Source organism: Perca fluviatilis, chromosome 10, assembly GCF_010015445.1.
Source record: "Perca fluviatilis chromosome 10, GENO_Pfluv_1.0, whole genome shotgun sequence".
NCBI lineage: Eukaryota > Metazoa > Chordata > Actinopteri > Perciformes > Percidae > Perca > Perca fluviatilis.
The window spans coordinates 37,058,806-37,068,805 of NC_053121.1; the positions used below are offsets into that span (position 1 = coordinate 37,058,806).

The window sequence follows — 10,000 nt, forward strand, 5'->3', positions numbered from 1 at the left end:
GAAGACAGGACACATTCAGAAACCAGATCTCACTCAGAACACCATGGATGGTTTTTTTTTTAAAAGTCTGTATGTGTGTGGAAGCACCAGACACAAAATAACTCCCCAAATCACCAGAAAAAGTTGTTTTTCATAATATGTGCACTTTAAGTCCTCCCCCAAAAGTTGCTATGAATCAAAGTTGACCACAAAGTACCTTTTTATAAGCCTGTCTGGTTTCAGATTTAACCGAGCGTCCCTGATCAACGTGGGCTACCTGGAGAGCGGGAACGACACGGACTACCTGGCCATGCACGACGTGGACCTGCTGCCCCTTAACGACGCGCTGGACTACGGTTTCCCCGACGACGGGCCGTTCCACGTGGCGTCCCCGGAGCTGCACCCGCTGTACCACTACAAGACCTACGTGGGGGGGATCCTGCTGCTCACCAAGAAACATTACCACATGGTAAGAGGGCTGTGTCACACCTGGAGGCTTTTATTAAAGGGACAGTTCAGACGTTGTCAAGTGTGGTTATAAGAGCTACTTCTCCATAGTCGGCAGGGCTGTGCAACAATGTAATCGGGGAAAAAAAAAAACAATTGGGGCTTGTAAGTAAACTCTTATTTTGTCTCGTGTTCTGAATTACACGTGCATTTTCGCCCCTCCCGAAGGCTGAACTGACTCAGCCAACATTTAAAGGTCCCATGGCATGAAAATGTCACTTTATGAGGTTTTTTTTTAACATTAATGTGAGTTCCCCCAGCCTGCCTATTGGTCCCCCAGTGGCTAGAAATGGTGATAGGTGAAAACCGAGCCCTGGGTATCCTGCTCTGCCTTTGAGAAAATGAAAGCTCAGATGGGCCAATCAGGAATCTTCTCCTTATGAGGTCATATGAGCAAGGTTACCTCCCCTTTCTCTGCTTTGCCCGCTCAGAGAATTTGGCCCACCCATGAGAGAGAGACATCATGGCTTTCAAACGAGCAAAGTGGCAGTTGGTCAAGGCCACACCCCCACCCTCCACCTTGCCCCCCCCCCTCTCTCCTCCTCAATAGCTACAGACACAGAAATGGTACATCCTAAGGAAAGCTCATTGTGGGACTGGCTCTAGTGGCTGACTTCAGATACAGTATTAGGGGACCACTAAGGCCTATTTAAAAGAGACTTCAGATACAGTATTAGGGGACCACTAAGGTCTATATATAAGAGACTTCAGATACAGTATTAGGGGACCACTAAGGTCTATATAAAAGAGACTTCAGATACAGTATTAGGGGACCACTAAGGTCTATATAAAAGAGACTTCAGATACAGTATTAGGGGACCACTAAGGTCTATATAAAGAGACTTCAGATACAGTATTAGGGGACCACTAAGGTCTATATAAAAGAGACTTCAGATACAGTATTAGGGGACCACTAAGGCCTATATAAAAGAGACTTCAGATACAGTATTAGGGGACCACTAAGGTCTATATATAAGAGACTTCAGATACAGTATTAGGGGACCACTAAGGCCTATATAAAAGAGACTTCAGATACAGTATTAGGGGACCACTAAGGTCTATATAAAAGAGACTTCAGATACAGTATTAGGGGACCACTAAGGCCTATATAAAAGAGACTTCAGATACAGTATTAGGGGACCACTAAGGTCTATATAAAAGACTTCAGATACAGTATTAGGGGACCAATAAGGTCTATATAAAAAAACATCCAAAAAGCAGCATGTAATAGGACCTTGAAATATATTTTATTTATTGTAAAAGAAAAAAGTGCTCATGAAAGGGAATACAGTATACGGAAAAGAGGCAGAATTGTAGAAATATAATATATAGAAATATAGCGTCCACTTCAACTGCTATTTGTCTTAAAGGGTTTGGGACTAATAGGAAAAAGTGGATTATCTTGCTGAAATAACTCAAGTGGAATTAGTTTTAACACATTTTGGTGCACATAAACATGAACAAAAATGAACAGCATCAATATGACGACTCCTATTTTTCTCTTTTTTCACTTCACCCTCTCATCAAACCACCCATTGACTAATAAGTATACATTACATGTGGTTAAGTTCCTGCAGTGAAAAAGGGCCGACAGTGTTTTCACTGGACACACACACCAGATGAAGCTAGCTGAGATTTTAGCTGTTTTTAACTCTAAAACATTACTCCCCTTGCAGGACGAGTCTTCTGCATCTATCACAGTCTTACCAGTTCATCAGTCTTGGAGTCGTTTGTGTCTTTGCAGACAGAAGACTTCATTGGCTCTTTTTGTTTTGCAGTGTAACGGGATGTCGAACCGGTTCTGGGGTTGGGGCAGAGAGGACGACGAGTTCTACAGACGACTGAGAAAAGCCGAGTTACAGGTAACAAGTCTCCAGAGAACCTGGAAACAAGACCGGGACTGCAGATTCTAGCTATTGTACACTCTAGGGCAGTGGTTCTCAAACTGTTTTCAGTAATGTACCCCTTTTTGAATGGTTTCTTTAAGCCATGTACCCCCTGACCAGCGCTAATCAAAACAGTACAGCGCTGTCAGCGATAGATTTACTAAACAAACAAAACCTTGGAAAAGGAAGGAAGGAAGGAAGGAAGGAAGGAAGGAAGGAAGGAAGGAAGGAAGGAAGGAAGGAAGGAAGGAAGGAAGGAAGGAAGGAAGGCAAGAATAGGTCGAAAATTGTATAACAAAATTCAAAAACAGTGACATAACTTCGAAAAAAGCAAAACTTATGTCCAAAGACAAAAATATAAAAATGTTGGTAGAAAGAAAATAAAATTCTACATAAAGAGGAACAATGTTCTGGACAACAGCCTTGTAACATATCTCACGTACCCCCTACAGTCCTCCACTGTACCCCTAGGGGGACACGTACCCCCTGCAGTCCTCCACAGTACCCCTAGGGGGACACGTACCCCCTGCAGTCCTCCAGAGTACCACTTGGGGGACATGTACCCCCTGCAGTCCTCCACAGTACCCCTTAGGGGACACGTACCCCTGCGGTCCTCCACAGTACCCCTAGGGGGACACGTACCCCTGCGGTCCTCCACAGTACCCCTAAGGGGGGACATGTACCCCCTGCAGTCCTCCACAGTACCCCTATTGGGACACGTACCCCCTGCAGTCCTCCACAGTACCCCTAGGGGGACATCGCACCCTGCGCAGTCCTCCCAGAGTTACCCCTAGAGGGACACGTACCCCCTGCAGTCCCTCCAGAGTACCCCAAAGGGGGACACGCACCCCCCGCAGTCCTCCAGAGTACCCCCAAAGGGGACACGCGACTCCCCTGCAGTCCTCCAGAGTACCCCTAAGGGGGACACGTACCCCTGCAGTCCTCCAGAGTACCCCTAGGGGGACACGTACCCCCTGCAGTCCTCCAGAGTACCCCTAGGGGGACACGTACCCCCTGCAGTCCTCCAGAGTACCCCTAGGGGGACACGTACCCCCTGCAGGCCTCCAAAGTACCCCTACAGGGACATGTACCCCCATTTGAGAAACACTGCTCTAGGACATTGATCACAACACACAGCCACCAACACTTCTCTCCACAAAATCAAGAAAATGTTCAGTTTTGGACCTTTGGGTTATTATTTCCATATCTGTCTCTTAAAGCGCCCATATTCTGCTCATTTTCAGGTTCATAATTGTATTTTAGAGGTTGTACCAGATATTATGTTTAAATATTCATTTGAACACCATATTTTTGTTGTACTGTACATTGCTGCAGCTCCTCTTTTCACCCTGTGTGTTGAGCTCTCTGTTTTAGCTACAGAGTGAGACCTCTCTACTTCTGTAACATCTTTGTTGGGAGTCGCACATGTGCAGTACCTAGGTAAGGACTACTAGCCAGTCAGAAGCAGAGTATGAGGGCGTGTCCTGACAGTACCTAGGTCGCACACGCTCAGTAGCTAGGTAAGGACTACATGAGCTAGCTAGCTGTTTCTCCAACTTCAGTCAGTACAACTTTGCGTGGAATACCTGCAGAACCGGGACATGGAAGTAGTTCTTTACCATTTATTTAGTAGATTAGGGTGAACTTGTGTGTGTTGTAGCAGTGTTTCGCCAGTTGTAGGTAGTGCTAGCATGCTACCTCGTTCTCAATAGCAAAGCTCTGCTACAACACACACTAGTTCACCATAATCTACCAGAAGAACTACTTCCATGTGCTCCCTGGTTTAGAAGAAGTCTCCCAGCTGATCCTGCCTTGGAACTGACTGAAGTTGGAGAAACAGCCTTTCTTTTACTGGCTATGGAGCTAGCTGACATGATCTACGATCTGAGCTACTGAGCATGTGCGAGTGCAATCAAAGATAGTACAGAAGAAAAGATGTCTCACTCTGTAGCTAAAACAGAGACCTGAACACAGGGTGAAAAGAGGAGCTGCAGCAATGTGCAGTACAACAAAAATATGGTGTTTTTTGATAATTAAACCATGTAAAGCTAAAGAAGTCCATGTTTTGTTTGGAAAAATATCAGTTCAAAGATCCTAAGAGATCCGACCGGTGGAATATCGGTCCTGACTTTCTGTTATTTCTCTAAGTTGTTGTGTGTGTATTTTTAATTCTGCAGCTCTTCAGACCGACTGGAATCACTACAGGATACAAGACGTTCCTCCACATCCACGACTCGGCCTGGAGGAAGAGGGACCAGAAGAGAGTCGCCGCCCAGAAACAGGTACGAGACTCCAGCGGTTACACCGAGCCAATCGGAGAAGAGCTGAGAAGAAACCGCGTCCAAGCAGTTAGTACTCCGAGACTGGGCCATCGCATTCAGCTTTTTATTATAATAACTTTATTTAAAAGCAGGGTTCATACGTTTTTTGAAAAAAAACTGTAGAAGTTATGGAATTTGAAAAATGCTAATTCCAGCCCTGGAAAGGTTTTGGAAACATAAAAAGACCCAGAAAGTAAGAGTGTGTGTGTGTGTGTGTGTGTGTGTGTGTGTGTGTGTGTGTGTGTGTGTGTGTGTGTGTGTGTGTGTGTGTGTGTGTGTGTGTGTGTGTGTGTGTGTGTGTGTGTGTTTTGTTAAACACAGTATAATATGTGATTTAATAAATGTATTTTCAAGTCGCCCTCTATGAACCATATGCATACATTATCATTCATTTTATAGTTAAAGGAACACTCCGACTTATTGGGACTTTATCTTATTCACAGTAACCCCCAGAGTTAGACAAGTCCATACATACCCTTCTCATGTCTGTGTGCGCTGTAAAGCTGTCTGACGGCTCCAGCATTAGCTTAGCTTAGCACAGATCCTGCAGGTGAATGGTTCCAACTAGCCTACTGCTCCGAATAAGTGACAAAATAACTCCAACATGTTCCTGTTTACATGTTGTGATTTGTAGAGTCAACGTAACATGAGACACAGCCATCTTCTAACTGTAAACAAACCGGGAACTATATTCTCAGGCGGAAGAATATAGTACTTGGGCGGAGTGATATGCTCGCAGCAAGCCTGTCTGAGAATATAGTTCCCGGTTTGTTTACGGTTAGAAGATGGCTGTGTCTCATGTTACACTCTGTGATGTAGAGTCACAACAACATGTAAATAGGAACATGTTGGAGTTATTTTGTCACTTATTCGGAGCAGTAGGCTAGTTGGAACCATTCATCTGCAGGATCTGTGCTAAGCTAAGCTAATGCTGGAGCTGTCAGACAGCGTCACAGCACGCACAGACATGAGAAGGGTATGTATGGACTTGTCTAACTCTGGGAGTTACGGTGAATAAGATAAAGTCCCAATAAGTCGGAGTGTTCCTTTAAACCTCTGAGGGGAAACTTTAACTCAGATTAGTATTCTTATTGGATAATGTCGACTGACATTTTCAGGAACACACAGTCATGGAAATTTGCCTAAAAAGTCATGGAAAAGTATTGGTTAAAATGCGTATGAACCCTGTTTATTTAAATAGCAACTTTTCAAACCAAGCGTTTACTTCAGGAGAAGCTGAGCACTTATTACAGAGACTCTAACGGTAGGGTTCCACACAGCGAAACACATCGCGAATTTCGGCCAACGAAAGTTTGCCTCGGGGGGGCGTGGTCGCAAAAACAACACGCAAGTCCGCAACATGTTTTTAAATGTCCTGGGCTGTCAGGGCGGTAAAAATGCACAGCAGCAAACCATCGGTAAAACGTTAGCTCATAAATGCTCTGGTAACCTGGCTATGTAGCCTAGCTGCCTTGCTATGCTTACAATGAAATGCAATGTCCGAACATGCTAGCGGGTGACCTGTCGGCTAGCTAGTTTAAACTATCTCCAGTGGTCTGTTTGGTGGTGTGTTTGCCCTGTTTAAGTTCGTGTGACATATAAACAACAATCCGTGTTGCTACAAGCGTCAATGTTCGCCAATAAAACATGTAATCAAACAAATGCACAAGTAGCCTAGCTAGCTAGCTACTTGGCTAGGCTACAATGAAATCCAATGTCCGAACATGCTAGCGATTAGCCTGTCGGGTAGCTGAAAAGTTTCGAGTGTTTAAACTAACATATACAGTGGTCTATTTAGCGGTGTATGTGCCCTAGCTAAGTTTGTGTGTCGTATAAAACACAATTCGTGTTGATAGAAGTAACGATGTTCGTGTAGAAACATTTTAATCACATCAAAATTTTCATGCTACGGCGCTGATGACCTCCGCCATCTTGGTCAGACTTTTTGTTGTAACTCCCGCCTCCAAACACAAACACACGGACCTGATTGGTTCTCGAGCGGTCCAAATTTGAATAAAGTTAAACTTTCGTTGTGTGGAAACCTAGCGTAAGAATCTAATAACAACGAGAGTTTACAGAGTGCTCTGGCAGAGGAAACGAAAGATGGGACAGCTTTAAAGGCATCCATAATTTGACATCATTATAATTAATGTACGTTATAAGTAAGTATGTAAGGTAGGGTTGGGTACCTTTCCCATCTGAACCAATACCGGTACCCTGGAATTCGGTTCCGGTACCCAACGGTACTTTCTTTTTTTCAGTACATTCCCTCTGTAATTATAAAAATATATATATATATATATATATATGTATGTATGTATGTATATGTATATATGTATATGTGTATGTATGTATATGTATATGTATATGTGTATATGTGTATATGTATATATGTATATGTATATATATATATATATATGTATGTATGTATGTATGTATGTATGTATGTATGTATGTATGTATGTATGTATGTGTATGTATGTATGTATGTATGTATGTATGTATGTATGTATGTGTATATATGTATGTATGTATGTGTATATATGTATATATATATGTATATGTATGTATATATGTATGTATATATGTATGTATGTATATGTATATATGTATGTATGTATATGTATATATATATGTGTATTATATAGTGTATATATATGTAAGTGTTAATAAACTAATTTACTTTATTTTATATTTACTTTAACATTATGTTATTTATTCAGAATATTTTACACTGACCCAAACAAAAATTTGTTCCCTCTCTCCTCCCTTCTCCCTTCCTCCCTCCCTTCCTTCGTTCCCTCCCTCCCTCTTTCCCTTCCTCCCTCCCTCCCTCTCTCCTCCCTCCCTCCCTTCATTCCTTGTTCCCTCCCTCCCTCTCCTCCCTCCTCCCTTCCTCTCTCCTCCCTCCCTCCTCCTCCCTCCCTCCCTTTTCCTCCCTCCCTCCTTCCCTCCCTCCTCCTTCCCTCCCTCCTTCTTCCCTTCTTCCCTCCCTCCCCTCCCTTCTTCCTCCTCCCTCCCCCTCTTTCCTCCTCTTCCTTCCCTCCTCCCCTCCTTCCCCCTCCTTCTCCTCTCCTCCCTCCCTTCCTTTCCTCCTCCCTCCCTCCTCCTCTTTCCCTCCTCCTTCCTTCGGTTCCTCCCTCCCTCCTTCCTTCCAGTCTCCTCCCTCCTCCTCCCCCCTCTCCTCCCTTTTCCTCCCTCCCTCCCCTCCTCCCTCCTCCCTCCCTCCCCTCCTCTTCATTTCCTCCCTCCCTTTTCCCTTCTTCCTTCCTCCTCTCTCCTTCCTTCCTCCCCTCCTCCCTCCCTCCCTCTTTTCCTCCCTCCTCCCCCCCTCCCTCCTCTTCCTTCCTTTCCTCCTCTCTCCTCCTCCTCCCTCCTCCTTAGTCCCTCCTTCCTTCCTTCCTCCCTTAATTCCTTGTTCCTTCCTCCTCCCTCCTTCCTTCATTCCTCCCTCCCTCCTCCCTCCCTCCTCCTCCCTCCTCCTCCTTCCTCCTCCCTCCTCCCTCCTCCTCCTCCCTCTCTCCTCCTCCCTCCCTCTCCTCCTCCCTCTCTCCTCCTCTCTCCCTCCCTCCCTCCTTCCTCCCTCTCCTCCTCCTCCTCTCTCCCTCTCCCTCTCTCCTCCTTCCTCCCTCTCCTCCCCCCTCCCTCCCTTCTTCCTCCCTCCTCCTCCCTCCTCCCTCTCTCCTCCCTCTCTCCTGTTCCCTCCCTCTCCTCCTCTCCCTCCCTCTCCTCCTCCCTCCCTCTCTCCTCTCCTCCTCCTCTCCTCCTCCCTCCTCCCCTCTCCTCCCTCCCTCCCTCCTCCTCCCCCCTCCCTCCTCCTCCCCCTCTCCCTCTCTCCTCCCTTCCTCCCTCTCCTCCCTTCCTCCCTTCCTCCCTCCCTCTCTCCTCTCCCCTCTCTCCTCCCTTCCTCCCTCTCTCCTCCCTCTCTCCTCCCTTCCTCCCTCTCTCCTCCCTCTCTCCTCTCTCCTCTCTCCTCCCTCCCTCTCTCCTCCCTCTCTCCTCCCTCCCTCTCTCCTCCCTCCTCCCTCCCTCCCTGTAGGAGCAGTTTAAGGTGGACCAGGAGGGAGGGCTGACTAACCTCCGTTACCAGGTGGCGTCCCGCCAGGAGCTGACCATCGGCGGCGCTCCCTGCACCGTCATCAACACCAAACTGGAGTGTGACCAGAGCCTGACGCCCTGGTGTCTTCTGGCATAGACGGCGCGCGCCAGGCCCCGCGGCTTTTTAACCGCGAGTACGAGTCCCGTCTGTCCACCCGGAGGCTTTAACGTTACGTTTTTTGTTTTTTTTTTATCTAGCGGCGCAACACAGATCTCTACGTAAGCCGGCTCTACGTTCCTTTCACCGAGAGACTTTTACCGGACGCAGACACCGGCCCGATCCCACAGTGAGGGACTAAGGACTAAGGACTCTGACAGACTTAAGTGATCTCAGGTGCTAAGTGAGCGAGCGTGTGAGGCCACATGTGCTCAGATAGGTAGAAATGGGATCGGGACAGCACTTCACCGGATCACACGTTACCTTGTCGGATGTTTAATAACAAAGATGTGTTGCCAGTTTGAGAAATTTATCATTTTAAGTTTGTTGTTTTCCACGCGGCCGAGGCCCAGGAGAACGGCTGCTTCCTGGTTCCACATTATTTCAAGCTCTTGTTTTACCAGCTGGACACCTGTTTACCTTTTTTAGTAATTTCCCGATTTCCCCTACGGTCTCCGCGGTGAACGTCACCACGCTTTGAACTGTGGGTAATTCCCTTTGCTGCACCGATGCAGACTCACGGAAAAGGGGGCTCGGTAAGCGTGTACTCCAAACTCCTCGCGCCCTTTTGAAATTCCACATCGGGACGACCCTGAAGCCCTTACGAATTTCGCGAGAACGCAACACCAAAGTCTGTGAGTCTGGACTTTTGGGGATTGGGCCGCCCCGACCGGATCGGTGACGCCGAAACGTGGCTGCGCCAAGTCGGGAACCACGGTACAGACAGACATAATGAACGTATTTAACCGCTACGCTCAAACAGAAGGAGCTCAGCATCCCCGCGGGTCAAACGAACTACATTTCCTCCTCGTCAGGTACTTCTTAACGGTATTTAAAGTGCCCATATTATGAAAAAAAAACACTTTTTCTGGTGATTTGGGGAGTTATTTTGTGTCTCTGGTGCTTCCACACACATACAAACTCTGAAAATAATCCATCCATGGTGTTCTGAGTGAGATATGGTTTTCTGAATGTGTCCTGCCTTCAGTCCTGCCTTGTAACTGACCAAAGTTGGAGAAACAGGCTTTCTTTTACTGTCTCTAGAGTTAGCT

The 10,000-nt window shown here is 46.4% G+C and overlaps 1 protein-coding gene across 1 annotated transcript in view; it reads left to right on the forward strand.

Moving 5' to 3' along the window:
- The window catches only part of b4galt7 (xylosylprotein beta 1,4-galactosyltransferase, polypeptide 7 (galactosyltransferase I)), a 16,115-nt gene extending 6,238 nt beyond the window's left edge, over positions 1 to 9,877 (forward strand). The window contains exons 3-6 of the mRNA XM_039814460.1: positions 223 to 448; positions 2,265 to 2,348; positions 4,550 to 4,654; positions 8,733 to 9,877. Of these exons, the coding sequence (XP_039670394.1) occupies positions 223 to 448; positions 2,265 to 2,348; positions 4,550 to 4,654; positions 8,733 to 8,888 (571 nt within the window). The 3' untranslated portion in view covers positions 8,889 to 9,877. The remainder of the gene's footprint in view (positions 1 to 222; positions 449 to 2,264; positions 2,349 to 4,549; positions 4,655 to 8,732) is intronic.
- The last annotated feature ends 123 nt before the right edge of the window (positions 9,878 to 10,000 follow it).